Source organism: Gadus morhua, chromosome 11 (genome assembly GCF_902167405.1).
Source record: "Gadus morhua chromosome 11, gadMor3.0, whole genome shotgun sequence".
NCBI classification, from domain to species: domain Eukaryota; kingdom Metazoa; phylum Chordata; class Actinopteri; order Gadiformes; family Gadidae; genus Gadus; species Gadus morhua.
Window position 1 is genome coordinate 11,942,747 of NC_044058.1, and position 18,104 is coordinate 11,960,850.

The window sequence follows — 18,104 nt, forward strand, 5'->3', positions numbered from 1 at the left end:
CACTCTTAGGATCAGCTCCACTTCAGCTGCTGAGTAGCGGGTTGAGTGAGCGTTCTGTCAGCGTTTGCATTTTGCTGGGAAACGCTGCCATAATAATCAATGGGATGCGCCCCACCGATCATGTTGGGGTCGCGTTCGATGGGTGCGTCCAAGCAAACAAATCTCAATGGCGAACTCTAGCAACAATTCTCCAACGTCACCCATAAACGATGACCTCAATCGTTTTACATTGATTGTTTCCTGGGGTAAAATTGAATGTTATTCCATTTTTTCAATCGTGGAATAACATTGTGACGCCAGGTGTGCCCAGGTGTCACGTGTCCAGTTGACTACTTTGAAGGTTTTAGTCGAGCGCTCTATGTTCTAACTTGTAGCTCATTACCTTTGGCCCGTCAATGGCCATGTTCTGGACGGGGCCCTCATTGTGGAACAGGGTGTACTGGGCGATGACGAAGGCGTCCTCACTGGTGTGCAGGACCTTGAGGACCTTGCCTTGTTCTGGTGGAGCAGAGAGAGGAGCACGTCAGGGTCGATCACAATCACAGGGAACATGGAGGATAGATCAGATATACAATGTGCACTGGCACATTTCTCTGTGGAGTTGTGAGTAGATAGAGAAACGCACACACACTAAGACATGGTGCAGAGATATTAAACATCGCACAAGACACGCATATGGATCTCACAGACACGAGGGCCGACACAGACGCACACAGACACGCACACAAACACACAAAGACAGAAACAGCCACACAGAGGGTATACATTAACATAATATGAGGCACTGAGATATTATGCAAACATAAGAGACACTCAGATGTCTCACACCAGACAGACATACAAACACACACACACACACACACACACACACACACACACACACACACACACACACACATACACACACACAGACACACACACACAAAAACACATCCAGACACTTAAACACCCGGCTTGCAGAGCTTTCTTGTGGGTCAAGCCTCTAGCACACTCGCACACTCAAAACAAATACAAAAATAGTGATGGAGTCTTGAGCTTGACAGCTTAAAACCCGCTGCTAATCTGTGGAATGTGTGGCATATAGCCTCGCGCCTGGTGATGCCTTGAGAGAGAGATAGAGAGAGGTCTTTTGTAGGCTGCTGAAGGAGCTAGCACACTATCACAGCCATGAGAGTGCACCTGCTAATACTCCCTCTGCCATTTTGAGGTATATAGCTGTGCTTCTATGGGAGCAGGTTTGTATCTATTAAAGCCGCAATTGTTGAGCTGTATTCATATTTCGCTTATCATTCACTTTACACTTTCTCAGTGTTTTGATGCGCTACAAATATATCTAGCATATTGTGTTTGATTTGAATTTCCTTTCTCCCTGCTTCGACTCTTTTAACTTGATTTTCGACGAACAATAATTTTTTCACACGATTTGGGAGTCCATTTTTTTCAAACATATACATCTGCTCCTATAATTATGATAATACAGTTTGGAGCACTGGCAGATTAAAAGCTTTTTTAAATTTGTATTTTTTACGCTCTTTTTCCTCTGATATTTATCTTATCTTGTTAATTAACTCTTACATCCCTTCCCTCTCCTTTAACTGCCCTTCATTGGTCGTTTGGAACCAGCTGACATTACGCTGAAAAGACAAGATAATCAGTCCACATTCTGCCATGTGAGTCGTTTTTAAGCCTTCACGTGTCCCTGCATTTGTTCATTCATTCATCCAAATGAGTACATACATGCACCCGAACCTTGAGCCACCCTGAATACAACCACAGCCTTCTAGATGTTTCTCAATGTAACCCCTTCATTGCAGTCTCATAGGTTTTGCAGGAATATGATATTCTCTAAGGTAGGGTGGTCTGACTCTTAGTCAAATATTATAGGTTCTTCACCAATTTCTACAGCCTGACCTGCACACCTCTCAGCGCATGTTCTGCTCATGTAATGGAAAAGGTCTGGGTTCCTAGGAGAGGCAAATTGCCTCATCATAAAAGACACATGGGTTATCAGAGTCGAAAACAGAACAAAGCCAAACATGGATTTTTTTCTAGAGGTCTAGACTCTAGGCATTCATCGTCATGTGACAGGTGTTTTTCAGGTGGAGGCGAGGATGTCGGAGACCCGTGGGGCAGAATAGCACGTAGGCTATTTGAGTCTAATCATGGCGTAACCACCTAGGCGTGCCTGGTGTGTGCCGTCTACATCAGAGGTGATTTGTATTCAGAGCTCAGTGGGCCTGAGCTAGTCATGCAGGAGATAGTTAAGCTGACAAATTGTGTCCTTTTGAACGTCAAAAGGACACAATTTGTCAGGTTTGTAGTCTACCAACCACTCAATATTCAAAAGGTGGCTCATTGAACATTGAACGTAGAAGTTCAATAATAATAATAATGGATTGAATTTATATAGTGCTTTTCTAGACACTCAAAGATGCTTTACAGTGAAGGGGGGACCTCACTAACCACCACCAGTGTGTAGCACCCACTTGGATGATGCACGGCAGCCAATCTGCACCAGAACGCTCACCACACACCAGCTTGAGGTGGAGAGTGAGGAAAATAATGAGTCAGCCAATTAAAGGGGGGGGGGGGGATAATTAGGTGGCAGGATTGAATGAGCCTGGTTGGGCCAGGACACCGGGGAAACACCTACTCTTTGCGATAAGTTCCCTGGGATCTTTTAAGACCTCAGCTTTTTATGTCTCCTCTGAAGGACGGCGCCTTCCTCAGCACGGTGTCCCCGTCACTGCACTGGGGCATCACGATTAATGTAATGGCCAGAGGGAAGAGTGCCGCCTATTAGCCACCACCCGACTCCATTTACATTCCCTGGCATTCCCAGGCGGTCTCCCATCCAAGTACTAACCAGGCCCAACCTTGCTTAGCTTCCGAGATCAGACGAGATCGGGCGTGACCATAGTTGTATGGCTGTCACAGAAAAACGCCTCAAAGCGAACAAGACTGGCTCTGCAGGCGAATCGATTATCTTATTGACACTCCTTTTCAGGCCCAGGCCAGCGTTAAATGTGTATTTCACGAGAGAGACAAAGACATACTTTAGAAATCACCTCTTGGCTTTCCAGTCTTCTGAGTCAGCGGTGCTCAGCCTCTTTTGAGTAGTGCAGCCCCCAGATCCCATTCTACCTCACCAGTGGCAAAAAGAAAACACTGCAGCGCACAAGCTCAATGCACATGAGACAGAAAATGAATTTTACATACGAAAGATATCTACTTCCTGTTTTTATCACACAATCAATTCATCATTTTTAGTTTGTTTCCGTTTTTTTCACATACCCCCAGGGCGACAAAACAGTAGCCCCGGCTGTAAATCACTCTGCTGCCCAACCACCAGCACTAACACTCTTTATGCTGTCAAGTCTGACATCCTCCGCTATTCAGCCAATTGTTATTTGTACTTGTACTTACAGTCCGAGTTGTTGGAGCGAGTGGAGGACTGTGTGTATGTGTGTGTGTGTGTGTGTGTGTGTGTGTGTGTGTGTGTGTGTGTGTGTGTGTGTGTGTGTGTGTGTGTGTGTGTGTGTGTGTGTGTGTGCATGTGTGTTGATGTGTGTGTGTGTGTGTGTGTGTGTGTGTGTGTGTGTGTGTGTGTCTGTGGGTCTGTGTGTCTGTACTCTGTGTGTGTATGAATGTGTTTGCGTGTGTCTGTGTGTTCTGTTTGTTCGCGCGAGTGTGTACGTGTCGGTGTGTGTCTGCCTTTGATTGTGTCAATGAAAGTATGTGCTTGTGTGTGTTCATCAGTCTATAGATGCGTGTCTGTGTGCGCATGGAGAGTGGAAATGAAAGGGCTTGCCAGCAGCCTGTTTAGAGTACAGTGTGTTCTTCTCACAGCTTCTTCTTCTCACAGAAAATAAAAAAATTACATCCAGCTTTTCCCAGCACCCTGTTCCCTTTCCCACAATCCTCGCTGTGGGAGGACTTCCCCCACCCAGTGCTCCCGTCTCAGATCTGCATTCCCGTTTCATCAGCTTCCTAACCCCGGGAAATGGGAACAGGGGGGGGGGGGGTTCTGTGGTCTAAATATGTTACCATGGCAACGCAACACTCAAAAAAGGGTCTGCTTGTTTAAGCTGGGAGGATGAAATGGAATGGGTAACGTTACGTCTACTGTTCTTTGGATGGTGTTGTTAACCAGACACACAAAAACACATGCGTCTACACACACGTCCTGATGAAAAAATCCATCTAGCTGGATCTTTAGTCCGTTTAAACAGATCTTTAGTCCGTACGCATCTGTGATAACGTCGTGCTTTAGGGGGCTCACATTTCAAAGCCAAATAAACACTAGCATAAATCAATGTGCCACCACCAGGTGAGAATGCCATCAGATAAAGTGCACCATGGAGGGCTGGGGAGGGTCTTTCATTTCTTTGTCAATGGCAACAGGAATTAATACACCAGTCTGGCAAATGTTGATCCATAGAGACCACACAACACAGCACCAGGTCACTGGTCTGACAGGGTCAACATTAAACCAACCTTCACCATGGCCTGCACCACCCCTTGCTCTGGAACAACAGCAGCAGATGTCTGCCCCCCCCCCCCCCCCCCCCCCCACCCACCATTGCAAACTAAGAGTGATTTGTCCTCCCGCCACCACGCTGGTCTCTGCTATAATTATTGGTTCACCATCGGCTGTCGCAGTGCAGGATATACTCTGGTGATTCCATCACCAGGGGCGGCAAATAGAGCTTCCCAAAGTGCATCTAGTTACCGTTGTAGTTTTATCGGGGCCAAGGCCAAGGCCGGCTGGCTTTGTTAATGGCCACCGCTCTGACTTTCAAGATGGCTTCAAAGTGCCACTATCCATCACAGGAGGTTGGCTACTCCTCTTGACTACTGAGAAGGTCGTTCACAACAAAGTCAGACATTTGATGGCACATAATGTAAGATCACCACGTGAAAGCGATATAACATGTGGGTGATTCTAGCCATTCAGAGACGGTCACTGTTAATGTTACCGTCCCAGCAGTATTAATGCACAGGGACATACTTTACATAACACATAACTCACACACACGCACAACAACATACATACACAAACACACGCACACACAGTTAAACAAGCTTTGAGGTTTAACCTCAATAAAGGATGTGCATAAAGAAACGCGGACATGCACTCACACAAACACGCACACACACACAAAAACACACACATACACACACACACACACACACACACACACACACACACACACACACACACACACACACACACACACACACACACACACACACACACACACACACACACACACACACACACACACACACACACTCACCGGTCCCCAGGTACAGGACGCTGTAGTGCTCATCGTTGACTGCCAGCACGATGTCGGCCACGGTGTGGGTGATCTGGTCGTCGGTCGGCAGGTCCAGCGGCGCCACGCCCACCGGCCGGATCACGTCCTCGATCTCAGGGTGGTACCGGATGATGCCCAGGTTCTTGATGTCGTTGTGGCCCCCAGCCGTGGAGTTCCTGCGGACACACTGGTGGGGGGGAGAGGGGGGAGATGGGGGAGAGGGGGAAGAGGGGGGAGATGGGGGACAGGGGGGGAGAGGGGGGAGATGGGGAACAGGGGCGAGAAGTGGTCAGAGGAGAGACGGCTTCAAACGGAAATATCCAAATTAAAAAACCTTCCTTCCATGTTTTGTGTTACCCTCTTGGGGCTTTTGTCTTCACATATCACACACACACATCATCGCTTCTTGGAAATATAAGCTGACTCGTGTTGCTTGGTGTTTTTGTGTTCCTGCGAGGCTTCCCCCGTTTAGCAGAATACTCAACTGAATGATAAACAGCCGGTTTAATTGACCTCAGATTAAATCTCTCTCTCTCTCTCTCGCTCTCCCTCTCTCTCTCTCTCTCTCTCTCTCTCTCTCTCTCTCTCTCTCTCTCTCTCTCTCTCTCTCTCTCTCTCTCTCTCTCTCTCTCTTTCTCCCTCTCTCTAACTATCTGTATCCCCCCTCTTTCTCTACTTAACTTCCTCTTTCCCTCTCATTCCCCCCCTCTCTTTTTTCTTCTATCTCTCTCTCTACCCCTCTCTCTCTATCTCCCTCTCTCTATATATCTCGGTACCACTCTCTCTATCTCTCCCCCTCTCTCGATCTCTCCCCCTCTCTCTCTATCTCCCTCTCTCTATATATATATCTCGGTACCTCTCTCTCTATCTCTCCCCCTCTCTCGATCTCTCCCCCTCTCTCTATCTCCCTCTCTCTCTCTATCTCCTCCTCTCTCTTTATCTCGGTCCCTCTGGCTGTCTCTTCCTCACCGTTCCGGGGCGGTTTCCGGTGAAGGGGCTGCTGTATCCTCGTAGCTTGGAGGTGGAGAAGGCCTGGTCGATGTCCTCTATGGAGTAGGCACAGATCACTGTTCTCCCCCTGTGGGCACAACTCTCACTGTCACCAACTGGGCGCACATACCAAACAACATCATGTAAAAGTAGTCATCAGCAGTCAGCCCACGACGAGCACTGATTGAGCGTTTGGAATATCCAGGACAACAGGCGAGTTCAGTGCCTTTAACTCATTTGGAAAATGAAGAAAGCCGTTGGTACTTGGACTCCCCTGGACTTAGAATGCCAAACAAAGCCGTATGATTGGATGCACTACGAGGGGTCAGAGTTGAAATTGTCTGAACTCAGGAATCCAAACAGTCCACTACTGAGGATTCTGTCCTGTTCTATTATGGTGTATTCTAAGCCCAGTCACACACCAGAGAGGTGCACCACTGCCTCCTGTTCAGCCACACCCTGAGGCCAGGGTTCTTTGTGGTAGGAGATAGGGTAGTTGCTAGGGTTTGCCAAAGGTACCGGGTTTGAATCCCAAACGTCCTGAGCCAACTTGTAGACATCTTTGAGCAAGGTGTCCAAATGATCTAGCTTCTCCATTAAGACTGCATTTGAAAGTCACTTTGGATAAAAGTGTCTGCAAATGTACAGAATATGACCCCTATGATTGATGCATGTGGTTTAAAATAGATTCCTTGCTGACTGTCATTTCCTGGGCGAGGCCTTGCCCTTCTGTGTATTTTTTCTGGGGGATTATTATTCAATCTGATGGTTCTATTTTAACTGTGTCTTTATATTACTATTAGACAGGAACTCTCAAGTATTATATGAACTTGAAGCTAAAGTCATTCAAGTATTGCTTTGAACAACACAAAGGTGAATTCATTTTTTTTTTGCTAGCTCTAGTGAAGTGCAAAACAACCTGAAAACATCAAGTGGCCAAAGATGAAAAACAACTCAATATCTCACAGTTTTGATAAAAAATAAATAGTTTAAATTAAAATGATTTATAAAAATCAATGGTTGTCAGGGCCCTATTTTAACAGGGCCTGTAACAGGGTCTGAAATGCAAGTGAGAAGCACCAAACGCAAGTATTTTTGTGGGCGGTTCTATGGCGATGTTGCTATTTTACCGATGGATAAATGACTCTTGCGTCCGACGCAAATCTAAATAGGGTTTGTCTGAAGTAGCCTAATTATCCGAAGGTGTGGTTTGGGTGTGACGTGCAATAAACCAATGAGGGGGCCATCTCCCATCCCCTTTAAGAGCTATGAGCGCATTTGAATCTGACAAGCTTATATTTTGACAGCGTGTTTGCAGTCTCCGATGAGACAATTTATGACCACATGAATTTTAAACCTCAAATGGTTCAGTTTTTGCCAATATAATATGCCTTAATTCACACATGGAATAGCGTTTCCTTCCACAACTTCAGAAATACTGAGTACTCAAATACATTTCGGCAAGGAAAACTTAACACATATATGATATGTGGCAACTGCCGTTTTATTTAATGACATACGCAATAGCCTACATTAACAACTGTTGTTTCTTACCAGTATTGTATGCATTATCGTAATCGACTTGTGTTCCTAATATGCATGTGTCCCCCCGTTAATATAAATTGCCATGGACTGTAATATGCGTTACGTGTTTAGTTTGCATGTGTTTAAACAGATGAATGAAGCGCGCCCGCATTCATTCATTATTTTACACATTCACACACGCGCGCCCGCATTCGTTCATTCTTTTTAACACACACTTGCGGTAAAACAATGTTTTCTCACAATCAAATAATCATGAAACCTAAAAATTCTGGGCTTGTACACGATGTCTGTCTTAAGAAAATATGTCTTTGCTGTACGGTGTTTGCAGATGCATTCATTTAAAAGTACAACTTATTGCCGCTGTATCAGCTGTTCTTTCCCAAATAATTTACCAAGAATGTGTGGCTAGGTTGAGAGAAGCAAAGTGTATGCGCGAGGTGCACAAGCAACATTATACATCGCCCTTAAAATACGTAAGGTTAGCGTAAGGTTAGCACTTTCTCCCCAGAATAGATCTAAGAACGTAATTGTTTTTATGAGCCAGAGAGAGATGTGAATAAACAGTAAGTTAATTAAGTCTTTAATTAATTGAATAAACAGTTAATTAATTATCTCTTGAATTATGACTTTTCTGGACCATTTTTATCTATTTAGTCAGCCTTGATATCTCATATAACTTTGGAGAGCATCTTCAAAAACTTTACATAATATCAAAGAAAATGATTACTACATATATTTCCCTGTTGATCTAAAAATAAATCTGTTGATATGTTTATCAACAGACATGGAGGCAGCTCCATGTTTTTACGTAAGCGTGTGTGGCTAGCTGATGGCAGTGTGTCTCTGTGCGCCTGCTTGTGCAGAAGTGTTTGTGCGTGTGTGTGTGTGTGGAGGATGTTTGCGGGTGCAGATAATGTTTCTGTAGTCTAAATCGTGGTCTTGTCTCAATGGGTAGAACATGGCATTAACACTGGCAGGGTTAGGGGTGTGATCATCACCGGGGGCTACCCATACTGCAAATGTATCAGTAATGTAAGACACAGAAAAGCTAATTCCACCAAACAAAATTTCACTAAATCTCATATAAATAGATATGGCTTAAGGTACGGGTTCAATTCCCCCCCAGGGGCCACCAATGCTAAGAATGCATAACATTGTTGGGTTTAGATGTATAATATCATCCATCAAAACCAGATAGATGCCTTACACTGAAATGGAAGAAGTTCTGGCCTCACCATGGGTTGGAGAACAGTCCGTACAGGACGCCAGCGCGCTTGTCCTGGGCCGTGAGCACCACCGCCTGCCGGATGTTGTTGTACTGCTGCTGGGTGCTGCCAGAGCCACACATCATACGCGCCTTCATGAAGGTGGTCCACGAGTCGGTTAGCAACGGCTTGATGCCCCCCTCGTCCACCTGGGGATTCGGATAGTGACACACGTTTCAAATATATCCTTCCAAATACTCCAAGCTACACACCCAATCTTTTGGTCTAATCATGGGTTTGTTCACATTGACCCTATGAGCAGAGGCGGGGTCGCCATCGGGACGATCGGGAGGTTTCCTGGTGGGCCGTTCCACTTATGTGGGCCTCGGCAGTAATTCGGGCGGCTGTCAGCCCCCAGCGGCCGCTGTGTAGTAGGTCACGCGAACGAGCAATCGCGAAATGCACAAGATCTCTGTCAGGATCCCCCGGCCAGCGCCTCGCAACCTACCCCCCCCCCCCCCCACACACACACACACACACATTCCGCCCCTGCCTATGAGTTTGTTAGGTTGGGCGTTTGATTCTTGAAAAGACTTGACCTAGATTGACTTTGACTTTGTGACTTTCTGCCAGGAAAATGGTGGCTGGAAACATTGCTCTTCAAAGTCCTTGTCAGTGTATTTTTCTAGTCCTTCATTCCTGGAATGAGCCCAAAGGGCCCATACATTGACATATTCATGGCAGGGGCAACAGGGTAAAGGGCATTAAGTCTTCAAAGGGGGTTCCCCAGATCAGCACAAAATGGTATGTGATATCAGGGAACAAAAAAGGACGTAAACAGGAGTGGAAACTACCGCTTAACTAGCAAACGAATGAACGTTAATGTTAGCATTAACATTAACTCTCGATCGTGATAGACTTTCCCAGTTAGCTCTACATAGGAGCGATGGTACTGCTCTGGCTGTGACTGATCTCCTTTCATGTATTCCCAAACTGCGCACTTGCAAATTAATATTTAATCTTCAACACGAGGCACGAGATAAAACACATATCTGTAGAAGCCATAGGGGGAAATATTGCAGCAGTATGCGACGGCTCATTTGAATACCCCATTCTTTGATGGTTATTCTGAGGATTGAGGCTTGATTGAGGCATTAATTAGCCTCAGTAGGCCAGTTAGCTTAAGTAACAGTATGGGAATTTTCAAGATAATAACCAGTAGCATTAAATGATGCAACAACATATAGGCCACAGAAGTACGTCGGCTGATAAAAAGGCCAAGATGTCTGTTATTGTTGAAAACGACCGGCATTGACTTCAGATTTATGTGTGCTATTTCCCCAAAACAGCCATTTTGTTTCAGCCCCATGCCGCTGTGAAACATCCACTGTTGAGGAACTCGGGACACAATGAGGTCATGCCGGGGAAGAAATCGGTATCCGTGGCAACCTATTAGCTTATGAATATGACTATCAGTCCCTAGATGACGATGACGGTGATACACCATGATGATGGTGTATCACCGCATTAACAACAGAGAGGTATCACTAGGGCACACTGTGCCTGTGATGTGTTCTAATGAGAGGCTGAGCCTGGGAGTCAACACGAGTCTGGGGGTTCTCTCACAGTGCAGATCCTCCCGATGCGGGCCCGATACGGCTCCTCATCCACCCGGGCCGTCTTGTTGAACTCGCTGAAGAAGAAGTAGATCTCCTCCTTGTACTTCAGGGAGGACGGGATGATGGCTGCACCGGCGAACTGGGGATCTGTGGGGAGTCACAAAAGAAAACATCCTAGGAAAGAGGCCTTATGTTTGTTCATATATTTTGAGTGAGAAGTTTTGCATTTAGAAACCAAACCTAGAAATGACTCATTGTTTTTCATGACTCCAATACACAATCTTCACAAACCTCACAGACATGGTTCCCGTAAAATAAAATAATCCACGCCAGGCTTAATAAGAAGTTATCTTGAATATTGTGAAGTTAACTAAATGGTTCTTATGTTCCGGAAGCCCCCCATGCTCATATTGTGATGCAGCAGCAGTGCCACGGTCACTCACTGAGCAACCAGACGTTCTCAGCCTTCAGCAGTTTCTGGGAGCCGAAGGTGCGGCGAATGGATCCCGTGTGACCCCCCACCGATGACAGGGCTGAGTAGAGGCTCCCGCCGTCTGAGGGAGAGGGGGGAGGGGGGGAGGGAAAGGGAGGAGGGGGAGGGAGAATCAGAGACAGTGAGTGTGATAGATTGATAAAAGGGTGAGAGCAGGATTGAGGGGAAAAGGGTGCTAGAGTGCTACGGGAGACCTGGAAATACAGAGAGGGAGAGACAAAGAGAGAGGAGGAGGAGATATATAGGGTAAGAGACAGAGGTGGAGAGAGAGGTAGACAGGGAAAAGAGTGGGAGATCAAATCAAGATGGTGAGAGAGAGAGAAAAAAGAGGTGCAAGAACATCTGCAAGAATGAGAGGAAAATCAAGACATAGATGCAGAATAATTTCCCACACTGCTAAGCTCACCGCCATCAGCATATTCCAAAGGAGCTTGTTTCCATAGCAATCCAACGGCTAAGCATTTGGCATTGTGACACTAATGGTTTCCTTCCACCATGTAATTATCAGAATTGTGCCCTAAAATTGATTGGCTCGTTGGTGAAACTATCGAACAGCTGAAACTGAAACAACATCAGTCATCGCAAATTAGCATAGAATGAAATAACATTGATTCTATCCATGTCCGCCGTGCGCATGCCCACTGCATTAACTGTGTTTTCTCAAGAGAGTGACTTAACCCGGTTTTGCATCTACAGTTAGAATTGATGTCTTTGCTTGTCTCCAAACTGCTGTTACTCATTGAACGCGATCATGTGTTGGAACAACTTTATGGCTAAATTAGGGTGTAGCCTGATGGTTCCCGTTTCAAATAGCCTGTGTGGTTAATTAAATGGGCTGCGCTGGTAAACGGCTGATGTTTGGGGACCCATTCAAGCAGAACAGGGGGATTAATCCATGCACTCAGGCAGTGTCTGGTGAACGGATCGAGATACTGAACTGACTATTGACTGCGGATGTGTCTTCTTAACAACAGAGATAAACAGGCAGATTAAACAGTGCCCTGGATGCGTGAGCCGCCATCATGGTTTGGTAAGGCAGAGAGCTTCCGCCCACTCCTCACACTTCAGAGTGATTTAAAGAGTGGCGCTAGCAAAAAGAGGGTCTACCACTTGAAAAGACACAGCTGCCTCTCTTACTCGAAACCGCAACAAGGAAATCAATCTGGGTGTAAGTATTTTGGAGGATGACACAACACTATCAAGAGGGATGTGAGAAGTCCCGCCATAGAATAGGTTTAGTGAAAAGTGAAGGCTCATTTATACTGTGTCGGATATCCGCCAGAGGTAGGTGATGGGTGTCAGCGCCTGGCCTTGCTTTTATGATTCTGCATTCTCCTTGTCGATCATCAAAAGGATTCCTCGCCCCTGATTCAGTTTGACATCTGGTAATCTTAACAATGGGAAGATGATGAAAATATTGCCACACCTCCTCTCCTCAAATGGTCTGTTCGCGATCAAGAACGACGCTGAAAACGGAGCAGGAAAGACAAAACAGACCCTTCCCCCTGATGTTTCAGGGTCACTACAACCTGTGTAGCTGCGTTTCTGTGAAGGTGGGTTTAACCGACGGCAGCATTAATGGTACATTGATGACTGCATTTATATAGTGCTTTTTTGTAACCAGTGACCACCCATTGCGCTTTACAATATTGCCTAACAACCACCCATTCATGCACACATTCCCACACTGACGGCGGCGTCAGCCATGCAAGGCGACAGCCAGCAGTTAGGGTTAGGTGCCTGGCTCAGGGACACCTCGACACCCAGCCAGGAGGAGCCGGGGATCGAACTAGCAACCTTGCGGTTACCAGCCAACCCGCTCCACCTCCTGAGCTAAACGCCGCATTGGGGACAGTGGCATCGCTGACACTGTGTTCAGCGCTTTAAGCTTACCTGTGGCGAGGCTTATGGCCTTCTGGGAGGGGTACGGTGGGGAAATGTCGGACGGCGAGCCAATCAGCCCACTGCCCTGGGCATCAGTCAGCACCGTCTCGTTGACCTTGGCAAGGAGGGAAGTGACATCACAACATGGAGCGGCAGAGATTGCATTCAACACGGTGAGGCATGCCAGAGGAAGAGTTGTCTCCCTGTGCGGAAATCATTTTTTAATTCATGATAGATGGAATTTAGAAGCAATTTGATTTGTTCTCTATAAGAGAAAATAAGAGTCTGCCTTTAAGCAAAATGACTCGCGTCACAATTGGTAGAAGCAGTTTATTTCCGCCTTTGTTTTATCACAGCTTTATCTTTATTTATTGTGACACCAAACTGCGAATCCCTGAAACAACAACCACAAGCGTGTAGAGCAACCTCTTATATACCCTCTACCAACAGTTAAGCACATATTCGAAATCGGCCTCCTCCTCTAATAATTTTTCCCTAGCGACAGCCGTGAAAAATGTAAGTGCAGCTGCACACACACGGAAAGACAGCAGGAGATGCGGGGGCTTTGAGTCTCTCTCAGGCTATGTACAGAAGATGATGAAGAAACACACATTATGTGTGTTGCATTCAGAGACTTTGCTTACCAGCAACCAGCACTTGGGGCTCCCAGCATTGGTTCCACACACGACAAAGGTGTCATTAACCTTCTGGACGACAGTGATGAAATTATCACACTCCAACTGTGTTAGGGAGAGAAAGCGGGGGAGAGGATGGAGAGAGTGAGCGAAGGGGGACACGAGAGGAGAGAGAGGCAATAAGGAGAAAAACAATTGTGTGTGTGAGGGAGAGAGAGAGAGAGAGAGGGGGGGAGGATAGAGATAGAGAGAGTGATTGAGAGAGAAGCAGAATGATGAGGAGCGTGGGAGAGGGACAAAGCATGGAGAGGAGAGAGGAGAGAGAAAAGGAGAGAGGGAGGGAGAGAGTGAGAGAAAATAAGAGAGAGAGGCAGTGAGAGAAAATAAGAGAGAGAGCGAGAGAGGAGAGAGAAAAGAAGAGAGGGAGGGAGAGAGAGTGAGCAAAGGGGGAGACGATAGGAGAGAGACGCAATAAGGAAAAACAAATATGTGTGTGAGGGAGGGAGAGAGGAGAGAGGATGAAAGAGCAGACGGACGAGAGGGAGAAGAGGACCAGAGGGAGGCGGGGAATCGAGGAGCGGAGGAGAGGAATACAAAAGCAGTGTGGAGAAGACAACGGCGGATAATAAAGAGGGATGAGGCGAGAGGAGACGGCAGGGAGAGGGGCGGTTGGGACAAAAGTGGAAATAAAAACACTGAAGATTAGAGAATATGTGGATTGTGGCCAGGGTCTAAACATTATGTCACACCGAAAGAAGAGCTTGGAGCGTCGGCCACAGAACAACGCAGATGCTGCAGTGGCAGCCCTCCACATAAATTACTTATTCATTAGAGAGAGAATGGAACTAATCCCCCCGAGACTCGGCAGGTCGTCCAATGAGAATAATTTCCCCCACACAGCACAGAGCAGCACACGTTCTGTCTTCGATTCCATCCAAGAGCCCAGTTAAGTGCCACCTCGGGAAAAATCAGACTTTTACTAACAATCTAGAAGGAAAGTGTTTATAATGAGGAGATAAAGCGTGTACGGAATAAAAGAAGGAACGCAAATGAATCACACTCAACCTTACTCTACTTAAGAACAACTAAAAACTGATTTATTCCAAGAAAGAAGAATGGAAGGCAATCTTTAAATATTAGGCCAAATCGTCTATCCAAAAAAGGGAATATTTTAAAATGGGATTTACTAAAACAGCAACTGATTTCATTTTACATTCTATATATTGTTTCCTGAAATATATTCATCGAATCCGCTCTAATAATAAAAAAATAAAAAAATCCATGGAGGCCAGACCAGCCTACACATGAACATCATGTTGACAGATATTTATCGGTTTAAGAGGGGTCAGGTGTGCGGGGGAGGGGACGTGGGCAGCCTGTCGGCATATCTGCCAGTAGAGGTCGTCAGCATCTCAAGGCCTCTCTCTACATGCTTCAGGCGACTCAAGGAAGCAGCAGCAAAACCTGGAGTCTGCAACATGAACGCCACATCGCAGCAGTGCTTCAGAACCCACTCACGTACATGTCCATCAAAGCAAAAGGCGGGGCTTTGATGTTGTTCACTAATTGGTGTATTGATGAGCGGGGCTGCATGCCCAAGCTTTCCGTTGGGCCCAGCTAGGCTTACTAAGCGTAGATTTGATAATAATAAAATTTTGAATCTTGTACCTGCTCTACTTTTGAAAAGTTTGTTACGTTTCAACAATTGGAGGTGGTTTCACCAGACGCTGTTTTAAGAAAGGGGATTTAGTTATAGTTATCTTTGTACTGTTGTGTTTTCTCTTCATTTCTTATTTTTCGAGTTGCGACAAAATGAAATAGAGTACTATGGTGATGATCATATTAGACATGTTACCATGATAAAAGACGTTTTGGGTTCACAACCCCTTTCAAGGATAACATGAGGGGAAACCATACTTTCCCCTCATGTTAGGTCTAAGGGACTAACGCAGAGAACAATATTTGAGATTGGTCCATTATTGAGCGAGAATGCTGCAGCCGTAATCCTCAAAACGGCCTACAATGTAATCCTTTGGGGCAGTTGGGCCCTGTCAATGTACGTTCTCTCTAAAAGCTCTTTTTTTTCCACTGAGGGGCTCAGATTGTTACTAAAATGTCTGACAGCTTTATGGAATGGATCCCTACAGACTAATTTGATTGTTTCTTTACATTTCTCTTGAGCCAGGCTGTTTATTATTGTGTCCAACCAAGTGTTGCTCAAGTTGTTACAGAAATCTCAACAGTCAGTCAACCAAATCGAGATACCACAAACTTTGGCTTTCTGTAGTCCACCACAACAAACCATTACCGGTTGCTCCTCTCAACTTTCACTGACGTTCCCTCAACTCAACTCGCGAGACAGCCCAAGATGCCAGAGAGAGACTCCTCCTCGGGCAAGACACAACAACAAACAGAAAATTGTTTGATTTCTCTGCAGGGATCCTCTCATGTTGTCAGACACTTATAATGTCAATCTGAGCCGATCGATAGCAAAAACAAACCCCCTTAGAGGATCATATACAGTACAATTGCCCCAAAAATATTTAACGCTTTATATGCTCAGTGACAGCCAGGCATATGCAACATCAAGATCACAGTTTGTTTCCAAGCAATTTCACACACATGTTGATTTGACCAAAGGAGAGACAGCGACGAGATGTCCACCTAGAAGTTACTGGTCACGGATTGATGACTTTGTGAGCAGGGCTACCTGCGAAACCGCTCAGCTACAAGTTAGAGCTAACCTTTTCTAATAATACATCGGCTGTTTAGTTGGTTGATAAACCCCCTTCTAGTGTATGTTCGGGGTCATGAAAGGTTAGGTGGGTTGTGCAGATGCATGAATTGAACGAGGTAAAATGGAAGCATACCTTGGGCGGGGCGGCCTTGGCCATGCATGTGGCTTTGGCGGTGTCATCGCTCTCCACAGGGATCTGTGGCAAGGTGAGAGAGGAATGGCGTGTCACGTTCTTCCACAACATTCCTCACACTCAAAAGCACCATCTTCACCTTCACTTTCATGATTCCACTTTGTTGTCATTGAACACAAGTTGCTTGCGTCCTCGACGCTGCACACTACCACCGGTGACACAAGTGGATAAAAAGAGTAGCAAAGACATGTAAAGGATGAAAGCTTGTTCTGTGTTTTGAGAAAAACTGTCCTCAATAAGAACCAAATACTCTGTGAGGCTGTGAGCAGCAGGGGTGCAGCCAGCAGGCTGACTCCAGGCTCTGTAATTATTTCCTATCAAATGCCTTAATTGCAGTGCCGCTCTCTTGTCTGCTTCGAGTGCAGACATCAGCCCCCCCCCCCCCCTGTGAGTAATCACTAATGCAGCATTAGCATTATTAGCTTGGCGTAATGACTTCCCCCACTGCCAGCTACCTTATGAGCCCGTACAGCTGCGTTATGTATGCACAAGGCGCCCTCCTCTTCCTCCTCTTTGTCTCGGTCCTGTCATCGACCCGTTTAACTAGGTCAGCACCCCGGCTCCGACTGTCCTCTCGCTCCCTATTCTCTGATAGAAGTGTCTAATGATTCATTCCCGAGCTCTACTGTCGTTTCTGGACTTTCAGAAGAGAAGGGCGTAGCTGTCTAGCCGTCGGCTAGGCCGACACCACCAGCGTATGTCCACACTAAACTTGGTAGATGTGGTTGGTCATGTCTGTCCTGGTGATGCGTGTGGGGACTTCGAACAGCTCTTCGTAAAACAAATTAAATACACAACATCGTCATTTTTAAAAAACTGTCCTATACTATATACATATATATTTTGTTGTTTGCATAGGCTATATTTCATTGTCATAAGCACACTGAACTGTGTAGCAATTAAGAGGATTCACACGTTCATGTTAAAAGGGTAGTTTGAATTGTAAGGCCGCAGACCAGAAAAACAGCATAAAAATTGATATAAATGACAAACGCAATCTTCATCTGTATTCTTATCATAAGGGGGTCTCAGATAAGCTTGGCTTGTTTCTCTCTGTCTCTGCCCTGTCTCTGTTTTTCTGTCTTTCTCTCTCTCATCATTCCTCTCTCTCTGTCTCTCTCTCAGCCTCCCTCTCATGCCTGTTCCCTGTAGAAGCCCCCCAGAGCAAATAGAGCAGTTGGTTTTGTTTCAGTCTCTACAGCCAGTACCAGAACTGAAAAGAACCAATGGACCATGTGTTACCTGCAGGTCGCGGACCCCTCGGTCTGTGAAGGTGAGGATGAAGACCATGGCCTTCCCCCCTACGTACAGCGTGTTGGTACCTTCCTGGTGGTACATGCTGATGTAGTTCTCAGGCTTGGCAAAGTGGAACCGGGGGGGTCCTGGTGGGGAAAACCAAACCGAAGGGGGGGGGGCAATTAAAACTGACCTGTGGTAGTTGAACTGACATTTTGAATGCATGGAAATTAATTGATATCATGG

At 46.0% G+C, this 18,104-nt stretch overlaps 1 protein-coding gene and 1 pseudogene across 2 annotated transcripts in view; both read right to left on the reverse strand.

Moving 5' to 3' along the window:
- Positions 1-18,104, reverse strand: part of si:ch211-113g11.6 (Sema and PSI domain-containing protein) — a 29,020-nt gene that overhangs the window by 6,274 nt on the left and 4,642 nt on the right. For both annotated transcript variants that reach the window (XM_030369630.1, XM_030369629.1), the window contains exons 2-11: positions 17,865-18,004; positions 16,563-16,625; positions 13,702-13,797; positions 13,067-13,172; positions 11,124-11,234; positions 10,688-10,827; positions 9,092-9,270; positions 6,291-6,399; positions 5,301-5,508; positions 383-498 (exon numbers count right to left, since the gene is read on the reverse strand). In XM_030369630.1, the coding sequence (XP_030225490.1) occupies positions 383-498; positions 5,301-5,508; positions 6,291-6,399; positions 9,092-9,270; positions 10,688-10,827; positions 11,124-11,234; positions 13,067-13,172; positions 13,702-13,797; positions 16,563-16,625; positions 17,865-18,004 (1,268 nt within the window). The remainder of the gene's footprint in view (positions 1-382; positions 499-5,300; positions 5,509-6,290; positions 6,400-9,091; positions 9,271-10,687; positions 10,828-11,123; positions 11,235-13,066; positions 13,173-13,701; positions 13,798-16,562; positions 16,626-17,864; positions 18,005-18,104) is intronic.
- Positions 2,818-2,936, reverse strand: LOC115554929 (uncharacterized; annotated as a pseudogene).